The sequence below is a fragment of the Aotus nancymaae genome, unplaced genomic scaffold (assembly GCF_030222135.1).
Source record: "Aotus nancymaae isolate 86718 unplaced genomic scaffold, 86718_ANA_hifiasm-v0.15.2.pri h1tg000072l, whole genome shotgun sequence".
In the NCBI taxonomy this organism is placed as follows: Eukaryota; Metazoa; Chordata; class Mammalia; order Primates; family Aotidae; genus Aotus; species Aotus nancymaae.
The window spans coordinates 15,012,948-15,035,037 of NW_026988487.1; the positions used below are offsets into that span (position 1 = coordinate 15,012,948).

A 22,090-nucleotide genomic window follows, 5' to 3' on the forward strand; every position below is an offset into this window, starting at 1 on the left:
GTCTCTACTAAAAATACAAAAAATTAGTTGGGCATGGTGGCGCGTGCCTGTAATCCCAGCTACTCAGGAGGCTGAGGCAGGAGAATTGCCTGAACCCGGGAGGCGGAGGATGCGGTGAGCCGAGATTGCGCCATTGCACTCCAGCCTGGGTAATAAGAGTGAAACTCCGTCTAAAAAAAATAAAAATAAAAAAAAAAAGGCAGCCAGGCACAGTGGCTTATGCCTGTAATACCAGCACTTTGAGTACAAAAAATTAGCCAGGCATGGTGGCATGTGCTTGTAGTCAGGAGGCTGAGGTGAGAGAATCACCTGAGCCCAGGAGGTCGAGGTTGCAGTGAGTCATGATCATGCCACTGTACTCCAGACTGAGCAATGGAGTGAGATCATGTCTCCAGAAATAAAAATAAAAACATAAAAAAATTTAAAAGGCCCTGGGCTGAGCATGGTACCTCACACCCGTAATCCAACACTTGAGAGGCTAAAGAGGCAGGATCACTGAAGCAAAGAGTTCAGTACCAACCTGGTCAGCATAGAAAGACAAAAAATAAAAGTAAATATTAGCCAGGTATGGTGGCACACACCTATAGTCCTAGCTAGTCAAGGAGGCTGAGACAGGTGGATTGCTTGAGCTCAAAAGGTTGTGGCTGCAGTGAGCTATGATCATGCCACTACACTCCAGCCTGGGCAACAGAGTGAGACCTGTCTCAAAAAGAAAATTAACATAGAAAAGATAATTAAAAGGCCCTGGAAAGTCCTTCAATGAAAAATACAAAAAATACTTTTTTTTGAAAGAGTGTTAAGTAACTTTATTAGAAAGCCTGTCTAGTTAATCAGGTAAACAAATGGATAACATTCTTGACAAGGAGGCATAGCATTCACATTATTTTCAAATATCAGAGAAAAATATTTATTTTAAATTTTAGATTTGGGCAGTACATGTGCAGTTTTGTTATGTGAGTGTATTGCATGATGCTGAGGTTTGAGTGTCAATTGAACTCTTTACCCAAATAGTGAACATAGTACCCACTAGGAAGTTCTTCATACCTTGTCCCGCTCCCTGCCTCTCCTCTTTTGGAGTCCACATGTCTGTTGTTCCTGTCTTTATGTCCATGTATACACAGTGTTTAGCTCCCATTTATAAGCAAGAACATGCAGTATTTCATTTTCTGTTTCTGTGTTAATTCACTTAGGATAATGGCCTCCAGCTGCATTCATGTTGCTGCAGAGGACATGATTTCATTCTTTTTTTATGGCTGTGTAGGATTCCATGATGTATATGTACTACATTTTCTTTTTCTTTTTTTTGAGACAAGGTCTCATTTTGTTCACCCAGGCTGGAGTGCAGTGGCACGATCTCAGCTCACTGCAGCCTCAACCTCCCGAATTCAAGTGATCATCCCACCTTAGCCTCCTGAGTAGCTGGGACTATAGGCACACACCACCACCCTGGCTAATTTTTGTATTTTTTGTAGAGACAGAATTTTGCCATGTTTTCCAGGCTGTTCTTAAACTCTTGAGCTCGGGCAATCCACCTGCCTTGGCCTCCCAAAGTGTTAGGATTACAGGTGTAAGCCATGGTGCCCAGCCTTTTACCACATTTTCTTTATCCAGTCAGTGTTGATGGGCACTAAGGTTGATTCTGTGTCTTTACTCTTGTGAATAGTGTGCTGTGATAAACATGAGTACGGGTGTTTTTTCAGTAGAACAATTTATTTTCCTTCGGGTATATACCTAGTAATTGGGATTGCTGAGTCAAATGATAATTCTATTTTTACTTATTTGAGAAATCTCCAAAGTGCTTTTCATAGGAGCAGAACTAATTTACAATCCCACCAACAGTGTATGAGTGGCTATCTCAGTGTGGTTTTGATTTGCTCTTCTCTGACGATTAGTGATACTGAGCATTTTTTCATGTCTGTTGGCCACTTGTATGTTTTCTTTTGAGAAGTAGCTTGCTCATGCCCTTTGTCCACTTTTCTTTTTTTTTTTTGAGACAGAGTCTTACTCTATCACCCAGGCTAGAGTGCAGTGGCATGATCTTGGCTCACTGCAACCTCTGCCTCCCAGGTTCAAGCAGTCCCTTTGCCTCAATTCCCGGCTGGGACTACAGGTGTGTGCCACCACACCTGGCTTATTTTTTTTATTTTTAGTAGAGACAGGGTTTCACCATATTGGCCAGGCTGGTCTCGAACTCTTGACCTTGCGTTCCACCCGCCTCGGCCTTCCAGAGTGGTAGGATTACAGGCGTGAGCCATTGCGCCTGGCCCTTTGTCTACTTTTTAACTCCCTTATAGATTTTGGATATTGGTCTTTTGTCAGATGCATTGTTTGCAGATATTTTCTCCCATTCTGTAGGTTGTCTGTTTACTGTGTTGATAGATTCTTTTGCTGTGCAGAAGCCATTTAGCTTAGTTAGGTCCCATTTGTCTGTTTTTGGTTTTGTTGCAGAAAAACAGAAAAAGCACTTCTTTAACTTAACTTAGTGAACTCCCAAACTTCAACATCTTAAAAGAATAATTGTGAAACACCAGTAGTTATTGACTATGGAAAGTTTACTTTATTTACATGTTTGTTAATTTATCTATAGTATGATTAGAACACGAGAGCTGGATACATATATGTCTTACACACGTACATGTGTACACACACACACACAAACTGGGAGTGCTTGGTAATAATCTTATTAAAGCAGTCAGCAACTGTCTTAAGCGTCTATCTATGTTTAACATGAAATACAAATGAAGTGTAAAGTAAAGTACCGTCAAGAATGTTAGACTCAGCCAGATGCAGTGGTGTATGCCTGTAATCCCAGAACTTTGGGAGACTGAGGCGGACAGATCACTTGAGGTCAGGAGTTTGAGACTAGCCTGGCCAACATGGTGAAGCCCCATCTCTACCAGAAAATACAAAAATTAACCAGGCGTATTGGCCCATGCCTGTAGTCTCAGCTACTTGAGAGGCTGAGGTGGGAGAATCACTTGAACCTAGGAGGCAGAGGTTGCAGTGAGCTGAGATCAAGCCATTGTACTCTCCAGCCTGGGTGACAGAGTGAGACCCTGTCTCAAAAAAAAAAAATTAAAAATTTTAAAAAAGAATGTGGGACACTAGTTGAAGACATAAATTAGTGCTTAATTTACAAATAAGATACCCCTAAGATTGATAATTGTGTGATTGAGTTGTAAGCTGCCCTAGCCATTTTTATCATGGAACACCATTTTTATTTGAAAGAAAGACACAAACTGTGATTATTCAGTCTTGGTTATTGTGGCAGGTAATTTTCTTTAATAAATGACATGAGCTTGTAACTTCAGGGAAAACAACTGACAAAATTTGTTGCCAATAGTAAAATTCAATCTTTTAAGCAAAAATTAGACTTTTTTTTTTTGAGACAGAATCTCACTGTGTCACCCAGGCTGGAGTGCAGTGGTGTGATCTCGGCTCACTGCAACCTCTGCCCCCCGGGCTCAAGTGATTCTCCTGCCTCAGCCTCCTGAGTAGCTGGGATTACAGAAGCATGCCACCACACCCAGCTAATTTTGTATTGTTAGTAGAGAATACAAAAATACAAAAATGGTTTCACCATGTTCGTCAGGCTAGTCTCAAACTCTTGACCTCTGATCTGCCCACCTCGGCCTCCCAAAATGATGGGATTACAGGCATGAGCCACCATGCCTGGCCAAAAATTAGACTTTTGTAATGAGATCCTGAGACCAAAATATTTGAGAACCCCTGGCCTAAAGGATATGAATCAGTATTATAATCTGTAAACTTGAGCAGATGCAGAATATAATCCTGCGTTGGGAGCCTCCTTCTTTTGGGGTGGCTGTTACATGATAATAACAGGTGGTGAGAATAAATCTCACACTATATATGCATTGCTAAATATTTACCACACAACCTGTAATACACTTAGTTCCCATTATAAAAATTCTTATGTTCAGATATATTGGCTAGAATTCAAACCAGTGATCTCCATGTAGTTAACCTTTACATTCTCGAAGAATAGTATACTTAAAAAAAAAAAAACTTTAATTTAAGTGAACATTTTGTTCTAGGATGGCCCCAGAAGTAATTTTAGCCATGGATGAAGGACAATATGATGGCAAAGTAGATGTGTGGTCTCTTGGAATAACATGTATTGAACTAGGTAAGCATTGTTCTTCATTACTATGGATTAAGTTTTGATCTATGTTTTACCTCAATTTCTGTACCGATATATAAAAATTACAGATTTTTATCTTTTATGTCACTTTATAAGGTGGGCAATACATTTATTAAGGTTTTTACTTTGGTTATTTGATAATTTTTATATATATTAGGGTTAGGTATATTATATTTGCTCTGTTAGGTATATTTGCTTTGTTCCATTTTATCTAAAATGATTTTCCACTGTGGTTTTAATTTTGAGGAATCTATGTCTGACATTAATGAGTATTTGTTAAACACCCAGAATATGTTTGTGATTACCAGATTTACCATCTATAGAAGCTCTATAAAGCATTCATAACTAGCTGGAGTAGTTATTACTTTTTTTTTTTTTTTTTTTACTTTGAATTAGGGATGAAATTAGATGTCAGACTGCATATCTATATACTGTTTTGTAACAGTTTTTTTTTTTAAGATGGTAAGGCTGACTTTATTCAACAGGGGCCATGATGATAGGTATATGGATCACTATAGCAGGATCTTGCAGTGAGGGAGAGAGATTGGACTCAATTTCCTGTAGCAGTTTGATTTTATGCACATATTTGGTTCAGTTGCTCATAAATGGAACTGTGCTAAAAACAGTGGACCGTCATAACTTATGCGAGCCAGTAAACTGTCACTGTAATTGAAGATACTGCCCATCTTCTTGCTCTGGATTTCCCAGTGGAAGTCTACCAGTCCAATAGTCTTTTCCTTTTTATCATCTTATAAAAGTATTGCATTAAACTTTATTTATTTATTTACTTTTGAGACAGGGTCTTGTTCTGTTGCCCAGGCTAGAGTGCAGCGGTGCAATCTCAGCTTACTCTAACCTCTGCTTCCTGTGATCAAGCAATCCTCCCACCTCAGCCTCCCACGTTGCTGGGACTACAGGCGCACACCACCATGCCAGACTAATTTTTGTATTTTTAGCAGAGACAGGATTTCGCCATGTTGCTCAGGCTGGTCTCGAACTCCTGGGCTCAAGCTATCCTCCTGCCTTGGCCTCCCACAGTGGGGGGATTTCAAGCATGAGCCACAGCACTGCCTAAACCCTTCTAAAAGGAGTGACCAAGGATGGAAAATAATACTTTAAAAGTAAAATCCACTGGTAATTTTGATTAATCATTATCTACCTGAGTTTGTCAGTAGTTATGTAAAACAAATAGGGAAAATGAGGTAAAATAAAGGTATAATCTTGCTTATGATTACACAGTAGATTAATGTTATGATTTCTTTTATAACCAGACTACCTTGCAGTCCAGTTTTTTTCCTAAAATGTAATCTTAAGTATTTTCAGTTTTGTTGGAATTCCTATGTTAACTACTGCCTTCAAGCTCTTCACATCCTCCTGTGTTTTGTAGTTTAACAGCATCAACAAACAGAGATTTGGAGATTACCATAATGTCATTCTCATGATTTCTTTGTCTTAATTTGAAGTTTGCAAAACTATTTCTTCCATTTGAAAGTACCTTTAAGTGTCTTAAACTCTAATCTCTATTCTTTTACCTATGATTCTTTTTCCTACCTAGAGATCCTAATTAATTTCTTAAGAAGCCTAGATATACATGTAGGGAAGCTGATTAATGTACTCCTTGCTCAAGGGGTCCTTTTAAATTCTTAATGCTAGCTGGTGCATATATATGCCCCGCAATGATAGTGAAATTGCATTAATGGACCTGTTAGATTTCACTGATACATTATAAGATTTATTTGATTAGGAGATATTTGTTGGCTCATTGTTCCACTTAGAACAAAATCTACCTAAACTCTAGTTTCCGTGAAATGACTTCTTATTTCCAGCTTCTTTTTATTCTAGTTCATAAAACAGAGTTCCTTCACAAAAGAAGTTTTTATATTTATAATAAAGCAACTTTAGATGTGACTGCCTTTAAATAATTTTACGTGGGTGAAATATTTGAAAGAATATTTTAGAATTTTAGGCATTTATTTGGAATCTTTGCTTTTATAATCTTTCATAATAACTGTAAATATTTTACTTACAAATGTTTTGAATATTTTGAAATGCTAAGTCTGATTATGGTTCTAGTTGAAAGATCTAAAGTAGCACTATATTTTAAGCCTGATTATGGTTCTAGGTGAAAGATCTAAAGTAGCAAAGGCCAGGAAAACTTTCTACAGTGAAAGAAGTTGTTCTGTGTCTGTGGCTTTCCAGCTAAGGAACTGAATTTTCTAAGATTTCATTTAAATACATTAGCATTTAAATAGTCCCATGTGGCTAGTTAGCTACCCTGTTAGATAACACAGGTCTAGAGGTATGATTTTCTTTTCTTTCTTTTTTTTTTTTTTTTTTTTTTGAGACAACTCGCTCTGTCCCCCAGACTGGAGTGCAGTGGCACAATCTTGGCTCACTGCAGTTTCCACCTCCCGGGTTCAAGGTATTCTCCTGCCTTAGCCTCCCGAGTAGCTGGAACTACAGGCGCCAGCCACCGTGCCCAGTTAATTTTTGCATTTTTAGTGGAGACGGGGTTTCACCATGTTGGCCAGGCTGATCTCAAACTACTGACCTCAGGTGATCCACCCACCTCAGCCTCTCTCCCAAAGTGCTGGGATTGCAGATGTGAGGTATGATTTTCAATACAAATTAGATTCAGTCTTGGGACACATATTTATTATAATATGCTTTTCTACTTTGGAAGAGTTAAGGATAGCAAATTAAAGCAAACTATTTTCTTACAGTATAGGTAAGAGAAAAAATTTACATCAATTATACTGTTATTGGTCTTGATAAACGTAGTTGTGAATAGATATGACTCTTTCATGCTTTAGTGTCACAAAGGTTGAAATTACTTGGTTATGTCTTAATACCAAGAAATCTTATACATTTTAAGATTTATTTGATTAGAAGATAATTTTTTATGAGTGGGTTTATGTGTTTCTTTATAGTTAATCTGATGAAGATTCTTTGTTCAAGCTGTATGATTATATAATCATCTTTACAAAAATATAATTTACCATTTTTAATTAAATGTCTAGGATGTAAAATTGTAGAAATACAAAAGGAGTGAAAAGAAAATAAATTATCCATCATTCTACTCTCAGCTGGGTACAGTGGCTTACATTTGTAATCCTAGCACTTTGGGAGGCCAAGGCGGAAGGATTGCTTAAACCCAGGAGTTTGAGAACAGCCTGGGCAGCACAGCAAGACCTTGTCTCTACCAAAACCAAGAACAATTAGCTGGGCATGGTAGCCTCACACCTGTAGTCCCAGCTACTCGGGAGGCTGAGGTGGGAGGATGCCCTTTAGCCCAGGAGTTTGAGGCTTCAGTGAACTTTGTTTATGCAACTATACCTCAGCCTGGGTAATAGAGTGAGACCCTTTCTAAACAAACAAATTAATTAAATTAAAATAATACAGGAAACAAAAGGACACAAAGTCCTTCTTCCCATTGAGAGGAATACATGAAAATAGTAACATTTGAACCCATTTATCTAACCTTTTGATGATCACTCTTCTATATAAGTATATATAATTTGAACTCTTTCTCTGGAAATTTTATCATTGGATATTGCTTCTGAGATTTACTTTCTAGACCATTCATTTTTTTCTATCTCAGTTTCATCTAATTTCCTCTTGAGTTTTGGAGGTATTAATTTTACAGAAGCAATCCAAATTTATTGGTAGAGACATTTTAGAAATGTGCACAAGATAATGAGGAATAGTATCTCTAACTTAAAATAAATTTGGTTTAAAGTTTGGTGGTGGCTCATGCATCTAATCCCAGCACTTTAGGAGGCCAAGATGGGAAGATCACTTAAGCCTGGGAGTTGGAGACCCGCCTGGGCAACATGGAGAAACCCCGTCTCTACAAAAAATAAAAAAAATTAGTTGGGTGTGGTGGCAAGCGCCTGTAGTCCCAGCTGTTTTGGGGACTGAGGTGAGAAGATCACTTGAGCCAAAGGGGTCAAGGTTGCAGTGAGCTAAGATCGCTCCAGTGCACTCCAGCCTGGGTGACAAGGTGAGACCTTATCTCAAAAAAAGAAAAAAGTTTAGTAGTAGCTTATAAGAATTTGAGATAGAAAATATTTGGCCAGGTGCAGTGTCTCATGCCTGTAATCCCAGCACTTTGGGAGACCAAGGCGGGTGAATCATTTGCAGTCAGGGGTTTTAGACCAGCCTGGCCAACTTGGTGAAACCTCATCTATACTAAAACTGCAAAAATCAGCTGGGTGTGGTGGTGCATCCCTGTATTCCTAGCTACTTGGGAGGCTGAGGCAGGAGAATCTCTTGGACCTGGGAACTAGAGGTTGCAGTGAGCTGAGATCACACCACTGCATTCTGGTCTGGGTGACAGATTGAGACTCTGTCTCAGGAAAAAAAAACGTTATTTGAATTTATGAGAGTCTAACAGATTGTAAATTCAGTGAATCTCTTCTGTGATTTTTAGCCAAGTTTAATGTTCTTTGATAAAATTGAGAGATTGCTAATTTAATAGTGAATGACAAAATTAAAAAGATATGTTCTGGTTTGATATATTGATGGCATACCATTTAAAAGACTTAGTGACCAAGAGGTTGTTCACACTGTAGGGTGAAATGGAATGGGGATTCAGAATTTGAACAGGGAAAGAAGGGCATCTTCTTAAGAGGAGAGAAGATGCTCACAAAGATAGGATGTTGGTTACATAGGAGGAATTTATCAAATAGGAAAATATATTGAGGGCCGGGTGTGGTGGCTCATGCTATAATCCCAGCACTTTGGGAGGCTGAGACGGGCAGATCACCTGAGGTCAGGAGTTCGAGACCAGCCTGGTCAACATGGTGAAACACTGTCTCTACTAAAAAAAAAAATTGACTGGGCATGGTGGCACATGCCTGTAGTCCCAGCTTAGGAGGCTGAGGCAGGAGAATTGCTTGAACCTGGGAGGTGCAGGTTGCCTTGAGCCGAGATTGTGCCACTGCACTCCAGCCTGGGCAACAGAGCGAGACTCTGTCTTAAAATAAATAAATAAATAAATAAATAAGTGTGTATGTATGTGTGTATTATATACACACAAACATACATATATATAAAGGATAATGAGAGCAGGGTTTCTCATTGTCAGAGAAGGACTTTACAAATATGCAAGGAGAAAGCTAGTATAAACACTATGGTGTTGGATTCGAATTTGAGATATTGTAGTGGATTTATTGTTTTTAAATAAAAATTTTTATATCTTGTATTTGTACACATAGGTGTATAAATTATATGCCTGTATATATTCCCAACTCTGTTCATTGAGCATGTCTGAGAGCAGTGACACCCAAGTAGCAGTAAGCACACCTAGCACAACAGCCCTTTGGAGAAATGATTGATCCAGGGTCTGGGCTAGGGAAAGTACAAAATGAGGCCAGGACATCTGAGTGTACCAGAAAGCACGAAAGTAACCAAGGAATAATGGGGCATGTCCAAAAGACACAAGCCAGCTTAAAAAGGCTTCTACTACTCAAATATGAGACAATTTGAACATCAAAATAAATGATAGATGATAACTTATTAAATCAAATAAAAATCTGTGACTCTATACAATAAATAAATAAAATAATAAAATTGAAAGTTTTATGAGAAGCAGAATATTGATGTAGATTCAGAGTACCATCTTACAAAATGCTTAATAATTACAAAGGAGAAAAGAAAAACTTTATCATGAAGAAGACTGGCAGACATGGGCCTTAAGTGATCAAAGTGAATGCCATCAGTAACAGAACTTCTCAAAGTCATGTGACACTTCATAGGATACAGTGAGCAAATTATAGCATTTCCTCTGTGATATTCCTGCCAAAAGTGTTTAGCCTAACTCTAATAATTGGAAATGTCAGAAAAACTCAAACTGAGGACATTCTAGAGTCCCGTATATCTCAGTATCTTCAGAGAACTGGTTCCAGAACCCCCACAGATAACAAAATATGCAGATGCTTAAGGCTCATATAAAATGGCGTAGTTTCTGCATATAACCTATACATATCCTCCCAAATACTTTAAATAATCTCTGGATTACTTATAATACCTAATACAATATAAATGCCATGTAAGTAGTTGTCTTAAAAATTTGTATTTTTATTGTTGTATTGTTATTTTTATTATTTTTTCCCCAAGCATTTTCAGTCTGTGGTTGAAATACTTCAGTTGGTTGGTTCAGTCTGTGGATGCAGAACCCACAGATTCAGAATGGTGACTGTACTTCCATTTGTCAAAGTCGTGACTGCAATTTTTACCTTAAGAAACTAAAAATGGCCATACTCCCTAAAGTAATTTATAGATTCAATGCTATCCCCATCAAGTTACCTATGACCCTTTTCACAGAACTGGAAAAAACCACCTTAAACTTCATATGGAACCAAAAGAGAGCCCACATAGCGAAACAATCCTAAGCAAAAATAACATAGCTGGAGGCATCATGCTACCTGACTTCAAACTGTACTACAAGGCTACAGTAATCAAAACAGCATGGTACTGGTACCAAAACAGAGATATAGACCAATGGAACAGAACAGAGGCCTCAGAGACAACGCCACACATCTACAACCATCTGATCTTTGACAAACCTGACAAAAACAAGCAATGGGGAAAAGATTCCCTGTTTAATAAATGATGTTGGGATAACTGAGTAGCCATGTGCAGAAAACAGAAACTGGACCCCTTCTGACACCTTACACTAAAATTAACTCCAGATGGATTAAAGACTTAAACATAAGACCTACCACCATAAAAACCCTAAAAGAAAACCTAGGCAAAACCATTCAGGACATAGGCATAGGCAAGGACTTCATGACTAAAACACCAAAAGCATTGGCAACAAAAGCCAAAATAGACAAATAGGATCTAATTAAACTCCAGAGCTTCAGTACAGCCAAAGAAACAATCATTAGAGTGAACTGGCAACCAACAGAATAGGAAAAAAATTTTGCAATTTACCTCTCTGACAAAGGGCTAATATCCAGAATCTACAAAGAATGAAAACAGATTTACAGGAAAAAAACAAACCCATTCAAAAGTGGGCAAAGGACACGAATAGACACTTTTCAAAAGAAGACATATATGAGGCCAATAAACATGAAAAAATGCTCATCATCACTGGTCATTAGAGAGATGCAAATCAAAACCACATTGAGATACCATCTCATACCAGTTAGAATGGCGATCATTAAAAAATCTGACGACAACAGATGCTGGAGAGGATGTGAAGAAATAGGAACATTTTTACACTGTTAGTGGGAGTATAAATTAGTTCAACCATTGTGGAATATAGTGTGGCGATTCCTCAAGGACCTAAAAGTAGAAATTCCATTTGACCCAGCAATCCCATTACTAGGTATATTATCCAAAGGATTATAAATCGTTCTGTTATAAAGACACATGCACACATATGTTCATTGTGGCACTGGTTACAATAGCAAAGACCTGGAACCAACCCAAATGCCAATCTATGATAGACTAGACAAGGAAAATGTGGCACATATACACCATGGAATACTATGCAGCCATAAAAAACGATGAGTTTGTGTCCTTTGTAGGGACATGGATGAATCTGGAAACCATCATTCTCAGGAAAATGACACAAGAACAGAAAATCAAACACCACATGTTCTCACTCATAGTCAAGTGTTGAACAATGAGAACACAGGGAGGAGAGCATCACACACTGGGGTCTGTTGGGGGGATTAGGGGAGGGACAGCAGGGGGTAGGGAGGTTGGGGTGGGATAACATGGGGAGAAATGCTAGATACAGGTGACGGGGGCATGGAGGCAGCAGACCACATTGCCATGTATGTACCTATGCAACAATCCTGCATGATCTGCACATGTACCCCAGAATCTAAAGTACAGTAAAATACATATATATATATATATATATATATATATATATATATATATAAACTAAAACAGAGTAAAGTCAACACAAAATAAGCAGAAGGTATAGGATAATAAAGATCAAAGCAGAAATCAGTTGAGTAGAAAACTGAGAAACAATAGAGAAAATCAATGCAACCAAAAACTGGGAATCTGAGATCAAAAAAATTGTTAAACCTCTAGCCAGACTAATCACAAAAAAAAGAAGACACAAATTTTCAATATCAGGAGTAAGAGATGATAATCACTACAGATTTTACAGACATTAAAAGAGTAATGGGGAAATAATGAACAATTTTATGTCAATAAGTTTGACAACTTGGATACAGTGAACACATTCCTTGAAGATTGCCAATGCTCAAAGCTCACTGTTGCTACTTAGGATATTACTGGGATACTTGAATGAAACTTGAACGTAGTTTGGGGATTAGAATAGTCATGTATCACTATTAAATGGCCTGATCTAATGGATGTACTGTGGTTCCTTAGGAAAATGTTCTTCTTTATAGGAAATACACACTGAAGTATATATTAAGGATGGTGAGGCATCAGGTTAGCCATTTATTTTCGATTGATTCATCTGAAAAAGTTTTTTGAGGCGGGGTGGGGGTGGTGACTGATGCCTGTAATCTCAGCACTTGGGGAGACCAAGTTGGGAGGATTGCTTAAGCTCAAGAGTTCAAGACTATCTTGGGCAACATAGTGAAACCCCATCTCTACAGAAAATACAAAAATTAATTGGGCATGGTGGTGCACACCTGTGGTCCCAGCTACTTGGGAGGCTGAGGTGGGAGGATTGCTTGAGCACAGGAGGTCAAAGCTGCAGTGAGCTGAGATTGTGCCACTGCACCACAGCCTGGGTGACAGAGCAAGACCCTGTCTCAGAAAAAAAAAAAAGAAAAAGAAAAAAAGCTCTTTGAACTCTACTTGCGGTTTTTTTGAGTAAGTTTAAGATTGTTTCAAAACAAAATCATTTTTTAAAAACAGTCGTGACCAGTACTTGAGTACCCCTGGCACATATTTTAACAGTAATGTTTCTTTTACAGCGGAAAGGAAGCCTCCTTTATTTAATATGAATGCAATGAGTGCCTTATATCACATAGCCCAAAATGAATCCCCTACACTACAGTCTAATGAATGGTGAGTATTGTTGAGATATATGTTGCTCAATGTTGAATAAATGAAATGCTTTTTCATAATCTGTTATCAAAATGATTTAATTTCAATTAGGTAAAATGTATCACCTTATAAGATATTAAAATAGGTTATTTTATCCTTTTAAATACTATATTTATCCTTTGTCGTGTCTCCATTTCATAGCATATGTATAACAGTTCAGAAAAGGATGAATGATGTCACATGAATATAGAAAGTATTCATTTTCATAAGAATTTGTATTTCACTTTTCCTTTAAATTTAGGAATACATAATCCTAATTAATACATTTAAGCATCAATATTTTATAACTAAAATATATGTATTATACAACCTATAGTGATATTTGATTGGAGGTTGGTTTATAAGTTATATGAAATATAGGTAAAATTATTTGACTTTATCAAAATTACCAGGTAATTAAAAATTTTGGGATCACTCTAATTATAATATTTGTTACTCATTTTTATCTGATATTCCTTCTAGGGCTTCCTTGATTTGATAAAATGTAGTTTATTTATGTAAAGAGGTTTATGGACAACGGATTCACAATTTTAGAAAACTAGTATTTACATCAACAGTAGAAAAATGTAGTAGAAAATTAATTCCTCAGGTGAATCTAGCATTTGATAAATTCTAGGGGAATGTCTAGCATATTTAATAAATACTTTGAAATTCACAGATATATAAATTAGGGGTAGTAAATTATTTAAAGATTACATAATTATGGCATATTGATATGAGTCTTTGCAACTTAAGAATGTGCCATATGGCCGGGCGCGGTGGCTCATGCCTATAATCCCAGCACTTTGGGAGGCTGAGGCGGGTGGATCACAAGGTCAAGAGATCGAGACCATCCTGGTCAACATGGTGAAACATCGTCTCTACTAAAAATACAAAAATTAGCTGGGCATGGTGGCGCACACCTGTAGTCCTAGTTACTTGGGAGGCTGAGGCAGGAGAATTGCTTGAACCCAGGAGGCGGAGGTTGCAGTGAGCTGAGATCAAGCCATTGCACTCCAGCCTGGGTAACAAGAGCGAAACTCCATCTCAAAAAAAAAAAAAAAAAAAAAGAATATGCCATATAACTCTACTAAACAAATGCTAAAATTCTGTGCCAAAAGATTCTTTCTCTATAACTCTACTTTGTGTTTAGAATTATACAGAACGAATCTTTTCACACTGAGTTTAGTGTTATGGTATGCTTTAGTACATTTTGCACTGCTATAACAGAATATCAGAGGCCAGGTAATTTATAAAGAACAGACATTTATTTCTCACTTTCTGGAGGCTGGGAAGTACAGGACGAAGGCACTGGCAGATTAGGCCCTGGTCCTCCTGCTTCCAAGATAATGCCTTTAACTCTGCATCCTTTGGAGGGGAGAAGCATTGTGTCCTCACATGGCAAAGAACAGGAGAGAGAGAGAACCATCTCCCACAAGTCCTTTTTATAGCAGCATTAATCCATTCATGACCTGAACAATTCCCATTAGGCCCCACCTCCCAACACTGTTGCATTGGAGATTAAGTTTCAGTATGAGTTTTGGAGAAAACAGAAACATTGAAACCATAGCTGTTACATACAAGTAATAAATATATTGAACACAGACTGTGTTTGAGACTTGGGGATTTATAAAAGAATTTTTGCCTACAAGGAACTTGAAATCTTATTTGAATATTAGAGACAAACATTGACAGAGTAATTATTTACTGCCTTACTCATTGAACTCTTGTCAATAACACTATATGATACTGTGTTACAGACTTTTTTGATGTTTTTAAAAATACCTTTTTTTTTTTTGGAGACTGAGTTTTGCTCGTGCAGTGGTGTAATCTTTGCTCACTACAACCTCTGCCTCCCGAGTTCAGGTGATTTTCCTACCTCAGCCTCCCGAGTAGCTGGGTTTATAGGAGCCCTCAATGACACATGGCTAATTTTGTATTTTTAGTAGAGATGGAGTTTTCTCCATGTTGGTCAGGCTGATCTCCAACTCCTGACCTCTGGTAATCCACCCGCCTCAGCCTCCCAAAGTGCTGGGATTACAGGCGTGAGCCACCACGTCTGGCTCTTAAAAATATCTTAATTGGGGGGCCAGGTGCGGTGGCTCACGCCTCTAATCCCACCACTTTGGGAGGCCGAGGCGGGTGGATCACAAGGTCAGGAGATCAAGACCATCCTGGTCAACATGGTGAAACCCTGTCTCTACTAAAAATACAAAATTAGCCTGTAGTCCCAGCTACTCTGGAGGCTGAGACAGGAGAATTGCTTGAACCCAGGAGGCGGAGGTTGCGGTGAGCCAAGATCGTGCCATTGCACTCCAGCCTGGGTAACAAGAGCGAAACTCCATCTCAAAAAAAAAAAAAAAAATCTTAATTGGTTTTCTAGGTTTAAGGGAAGTCTTATCCATTTGCTCAGGGGCACCAAATACTCAGGTATAAAAATACTCTCTCCAGAGCAGATAGAGTGATATTCTAAAACATGCTATATAGAAGACGATCCAAGGGGCAAATAAGAAAGAGCTTATTATAAGAAAGCTTATTATAAGAGGTCTTATAATAAGAAAGAGCTTATTATAAGAAAGGCTTAGCAAAAAGGAAAAGAAAAGGGAAATGGAAAGGAATGTTATTTTGGATCTGAATGCAAAAATAAAAAGATAGGCTTCCCTCATTTTGCTTCAATGTAGTATGAGTTGTGATATATAAATATATAGGAGCAGGGTTTTAAAGTTATCTGTGTGAATTTATCTTTAGAAAATGGTAACCATTCATTGGTTGCTTTCCATAGATTTTCATAGACTTATATGAAACTATATAGTCTCTGCTATTTTTTAATAATTCCCTTTCTATTCCCTTTCCCACCAGTAGGCACTTGCCTTGATTTGTGGATGTATTTTTAAAGGAAATAGCAATATGTTCACTTGATACTTTCCTTTACAATAGGTCTGATTATTTTCGAAACTTTGTAGATTCTTGCCTCCAGAAAATCCCTCAAGATCGTCCTACATCAGAGGAACTTTTAAAGGTCAGTTCTATTATACTTTATTTTATTTTAAGACAAGGTCTCACTTTGTCACTCAGGCTGGAGTGCAGTGGCACAATCACGACTCCTGCAGCCTTGACTACCAGGTTCAAGCGATCCTCCCACCTCGGCCTCCCAAGTAGCTGGGACTACAGACACTCACCACTATACCTGGCTAATTTTTGTGTTTGTGGTAGAAACAGAGTTTTGCCACATTGCCGAAGCTGGTATCGAACTCCTGGGCTCACATGATCTACCTGCCTCAGCCTCTCAGTGCTGGGATTACAGGCGTGAGCCACCAGTTCTATTATACTTTAAATTTGTTCTTAGCCCTAAGAAATGATTGTGAAGAATGTGTTTTATTATATGATTCTGAATTAGGATTAAGTAACTCTACTAGTTTTTACTGAAATACTAGTTTTTTATACTGTTGTTTCTGGGAACTTTTCTTAGATACTAAATTTTTTTTTCTTTTTTTATAGATACTAAATTTTTAAATTTTTTTTCAAATTGATTAGCTGCTTTTACCGTGTCTAAATATATAGCCAAGTATTCAAATAGCTAAATACTTACATGTGCAAGAATATGTTCATGAGTTATAAATTTTAATTCATGTGGAATAGTGTCTTATTTCAAAGTTGATAAAACATGGTTTAACTTTTTGCTGGATTTGTTTTTTTTTTTTTTTTTTTTGAGACAGAGTCTCCCTTTGTCACCCAGGCTGGAGTGCAGCAGCGCAATCTCAGCTCACTGCAACCTCCGATTCCCTGGTTCAAGCCATTCTCCTGCGTTAGTCTCCCGAATAGTTGAGACTACAGGTGCCTGCCACCATGCCCGGCTAATTATTGTATTTTTAGTAGAGACGGGGTTTTACCACATTGGCCAGGCTGGTCTCAAACTCGTAACCTTGTGATCTGCCCACCTTGGGCCTCCCAAAATGCTGGGATTATAGGTGTCAGCCACCATGCCCAGGCTTTTGCTTAATTTTTAGATCTGCCACACTTAATATATTGATCTGTCCAATATTAATATAATATGAAAGAAAGATATATAACATGAATGTATTTACATTACATGTGGGAGAAGAGGAGCTTGGAAATAATACTTCTGTTTCCTTATTTGGAAATATATTTTTCTAACTTAGCAATGAAATATTTTAAAAATATGTGAGTTCTATTCAGTTTTCAGCAGGCTTGGTTAACTAATTTAAATACATGATTTGTGTATGCTTTCTGGTCTTAAAAAATTATTTCATTTGAGGGTTGTCTTATTAATAGCAATAGTAATATTGTTGACTTTATTATAGTTCTTAAAATATCTACATTAGGCAGTATCTTTTTGGGACCCAAGGAATCTTTTTAATCTTTCACTATAAGATTTAAGTAAATTGGCTGGGCAAGGTGGCTCACACCTGTTATCTCAGCACTTTGGGAGGCCGAGGTACAGGTGGATCACAAGGAGTTGGAGACCGAGACCAGCCTGGCCGAGATGGTGAAACCCCATCTCTACTAAAAATACAAAAATTAACTGGGTGTAGTGGTGTGCACCTGTAATCTCAGCTACTCAGGAAGCTGAGGCAGAAGAATCACTTCAACTGGAGGCAGAGGTTGCAGTGAGCTGAAGTCGTGCCACTGCACTCCAGCCTGGGTGACAGAGTGAGACTCCATCTCAAAAAAAAAAAAAAGAAAGAAAGAAAGAAAAAGATTAGTAAACTATATTTACACTAATGTCTTAGAATTTCAAGCAAGTTCAGTTTATTTTCACTGACACATCAGTTAAAGCCACAAATTAATTTGAAAGGATCACATATATATTCAGCAGTATTATTTGCACCCACGGTGTATAGAAAAGCCATGCAAAATTTCAGTAACGGTTGAGAAATCCCAGGCAGTAAGCTTACTCGTCATTTAAGAAATGAAAGCCTGAATAAATAGGCACTCATAGTAGCTAGCAGAAGCGTTAGTATAGCTAGGAATTATGTTGGTTAAAAAAAAATAAACAGCCTGGCACAATGGCTTACGCCTGTAATCCCAGCACTTTGGGAGGCTGACGTGGGTGGGTCACGAGGTCAGGAGTTCAAGAACAGCCTGGCCAACACGGTGAAACCCTGTCTCTACTTAAAAAAAAAAAAAATAGCCAGGCATGGTGGTACGTGCTTGTAGTCCCAGCTACTCAGGAGGCGGAGGTTGCAGTGAGCCGAGATCGTGCCACTGCACTCCAGCCTGGGCGACAGAGTAAGACTCTGTCTCAAAAAAAAAAAAAAGCAAAATCTAACAAACAGTGAAACTTAAAAATATAAGATTTTGTGTTTTTGGATAAGACAATATTGTAAATAGTAGGTCAGGCGCGGTGGCCCATGCCTGTAACCCCAACTCTTTGGGAGGCTGAGATGGGCGGATCACTTGAGGTCAGCAGTTTGAGATCAGCCTGGACAACATGGCGAAACCCTATCTATACTAAAAATACAAAAATTAGCCGAGTATGGTGGTGTACACCTGTAGTCCCAACTACTCAGGAGGCTGAGGCACGAAAATCGCTTGAACCCTTGGAAGCGGAGGTTGCAGTGAGCCAAGATCGCGCCACTGCACTCCAGCCTGGGCGATAGAATGAGATTCTGTCTCCAAAAAAAAAAAAAGAAAGAGGAAGACGATATTGTAAATAGTGGTACGTACCAAACTAAGGAAAAAGGAAGAATGTGACTGGCTTCTTACGTTTGCCAAATATAAGGAAAAGAAGCCTTTCTAACGTAGTAGTAACCCAGCCCACTAGTATTTGGTGATTAGATCCTAAGTCTATATATATTAATAATATTCATTTGCCTGGCCCCTAGTGTGTATTATCACAGCCCTATTTGAAATGATAGGAAATATTTGTAATGAGCATCTTATCTTTTGGCCTAATTACATTTCTGTTACAGTCCATCAAAAAGAAAAAAAATTAATAAAAAATTTTTAATGTATGAAGCTATTTATCATGTAATTAAAAATCGGAATAGCTGCCCCAAATTAGAGTAATGTTTAAATAATTTGGTCACAAACATTTGATGAAATATTCTACAGGCATTATGCTTATGAGTTTTAAATAATAATTATTAATTTTTTGTTTCAGAGACAGAGTCTTGCTCTGTCACCCAGGCTGGAGTGCAGTTACATGATCTCAGCTCACTGCAACCTCCACCTCCTGGGTTCAAGTGATTCTCATGCCTCAGCCTTCTGAGTAGCTGGGATTATAGGCCTACACCTCCATGCCCTGCTAATTTTTCACATTTTTAGGGTTTCACTGTATTGGCCAGGTTGGTCTTGAACTCCTGACCGCAAGTGATCTGCCTGCCTTGGCCTCCCAAAGTGCTGTGATTACAGGTATGAGCCACTGCGCCCAGCTAAAATAATAATACTTATGACTGTGAAAATGGAATAAAATATTGTATAGAGGCTGGGCACAGTGGTTCATGCTTGTAATCCCAGTGCTTTGGGAGGCCAAGCTGGAAGGGTCACTTGAGGCCAGGAGTTCCAGACCAGCCTGGGCAACATAGCAAGACCCTATCTCTACCACCCCCACCAAAAGAAGAAATATTAGCTGGAAATGGTGGTGCATACCTGTAGTCATAGCTGCTTGAGAGGCTGAGGTGGGAGGATTGCTTGAGTCCAGAAGTTTAAGGTTACAGTAGGCTGTGATTCATAGTTATAACTCTGCATAAAGAAGAAACAAATTTGAGCTAACAAAGAAGGTAAAAGTTGTCTAAGAATTCAAAGATATCTCATGGAACTCAAGGGATGGCAGGATATGTCTTTCTGGAATATACATGCTAACTATGTATCTACAAAACAAATTTTATACATAGAAAATTTCTGAAAAGAAGTATGTTACAGTGTAATAGTGATCATCATAATGGTGGAATTGTTTTTTCTACTTTTTGTATTTGATAAGGTTAAATTATATTAAATGCTAGGTTATAAAAAGCAGTAATAATTTAATGGCTTTTAATCCCTGTAAGTATTTTATGAAGAATATTGTTCATGCAGCATATAAAGGAACCCATAATACCTAAGTTCGTCTTTCATAATTCACCATCACTAAATACATTTCTGTTGAAACCTAATATGACTTACAACTGAACATGTTTTTTGTATAAAATCATCAGTTCTTAGAATATGTAAACCTTGAAAGCTTTGATTGGGCTTAATTCTTAGTGTTTAGACCCTTTTTTTTTGAGATATAGCCCAGGCTGGAGTGCATGCAGTGGCATGATCTCGGCTTACTGTAACCTCTGCTTCCCAGGTCCCAGTTCAAGTAATTCTCCTGCCTCAGCCTCCCAAGTAGCTGGGATTACAGGCATGCACCACCATGCCCAGCTAATTTTTATATTTTTAGTAGAGATGGGGTTTCACCATGTTGTTCAGGATGATCTTGAACTCTTCTTGACCTCGTGATCCACCTGCCTCAACTTCCCAAAGTGCTGGGATTGCAGGCGTGAGCCACCGTGCCCCACCAACCCTTCAATTATTTTAACTCTGCATTTTTAGTTGGCCAACAAAATTATTATGTTCAAAATAAAGAAAAAAATATTATGTTCCATTTTTATAAAATGTACAGGAGTAGTTATGCACAGAGTACATGTATGTAAGTTATAATTTTATAAATAGAAGAAATTTAACAGAATTATTTAGCTATAGATTATATGCATTATCTATCATAGGATATTATCTCTAGGGTCTGAGAAGGAGTACATTGGCATTAATTGAAGAAAAAAAGAAAATCAACCTTTTACCTTCTACCCTATTTAGCACATGTTTGTTCTTCGGGAGCGCCCTGAAACCGTGTTAATAGATCTCATTCAGAGGACAAAGGATGCAGTAAGAGAGCTGGACAATCTGCAGTATCGAAAGATGAAAAAACTGCTTTTCCAGGAGGCACATAATGGACCAGCAGTAGAAGCACAGGAAGAAGAAGAGGTAATAGATAAAAGATGACTCCAATGTTGAGTTTTCTCTATTGGTTTCTTTGCTTATGCAGCTTGCCCTGCCATAATGTACCTTATATACCAAGAGTTTCCAGGTTGTACTTTTTTAACATTGGTCCTATAAAATCCCAGTTGGGGGGGATAAAAAAGGTCCTTTTTTCTTGGAGAAATAAGAAAAATAAAAAAAAATTTTGTTTAAACTTTTTAATCATGTTAGATTGCATGTTTTAAATCCAACCCGTTTATACTACACATTGTCATAGTGAAGGTTCTTTATTAAAGAAACCTGTTCACCTTTGTTTAATCTAGTCCTTCTCTAGTTTCTTGGCCACTGAACCGCCCCCCTTTTTTTTTTTTGAGACAGAGTTTTGCTCTTGTTGCCCAGGCTGAAGTGCAATGACGTGATCTCGGCTCACTGCAACCTCTGCCTCCCAGGTTCAAGTGATTCTCCTGCCTCAACCTCCTGATTAGCTGGGATTACAGGCACATACCACCACACCTGGCTAATGTTTTGTTTTGTTGTGGGTTTTTTTTTGTATTTTTAGTACAGATGAGGTTTCACCACGTGGCAAAGCTGGTCTTGAACTCCTGATCTCATGTGGTCCACCCACCTTGGCCTCCCAAAGTGCTGGGATTACAGGCATGGGCCTCTGTGCCCGGCCTGAACCCTTTTTTGACTGATTGTCCAGTTCCATGTGATGTGCTTTTGGAAGTTCTTGAAATTACAGAATCTGAAGGTTGGATGTACTCTCTCAGAAGTCATGAGAAAGTTACTAGGCATTCTACTGTGTCACCAAGGAAACTTGATTTCATTCTATCTACACTGGTTTTGTTTGTTTGTTTTTTTAAGATAGGGTTTTGCTCTGTAGCCCAGTTTGGAGGTGACACGATCTCGGCTCACTGCAACCTCCACCTCCCC

General features: G+C 38.2%; 1 protein-coding gene across 2 annotated transcripts in view; it reads left to right on the forward strand.

Annotated features, from left to right (window-relative positions):
* The window catches only part of TAOK1 (TAO kinase 1), a 180,113-nt gene that overhangs the window by 106,941 nt on the left and 51,082 nt on the right, over positions 1–22,090 (forward strand). For both annotated transcript variants that reach the window (XM_012449312.3, XM_012449313.3), the window contains 4 exons: positions 4,056–4,147; positions 13,084–13,177; positions 16,133–16,214; positions 20,996–21,163. In XM_012449312.3, the coding sequence (XP_012304735.1) occupies positions 4,056–4,147; positions 13,084–13,177; positions 16,133–16,214; positions 20,996–21,163 (436 nt within the window). The remainder of the gene's footprint in view (positions 1–4,055; positions 4,148–13,083; positions 13,178–16,132; positions 16,215–20,995; positions 21,164–22,090) is intronic.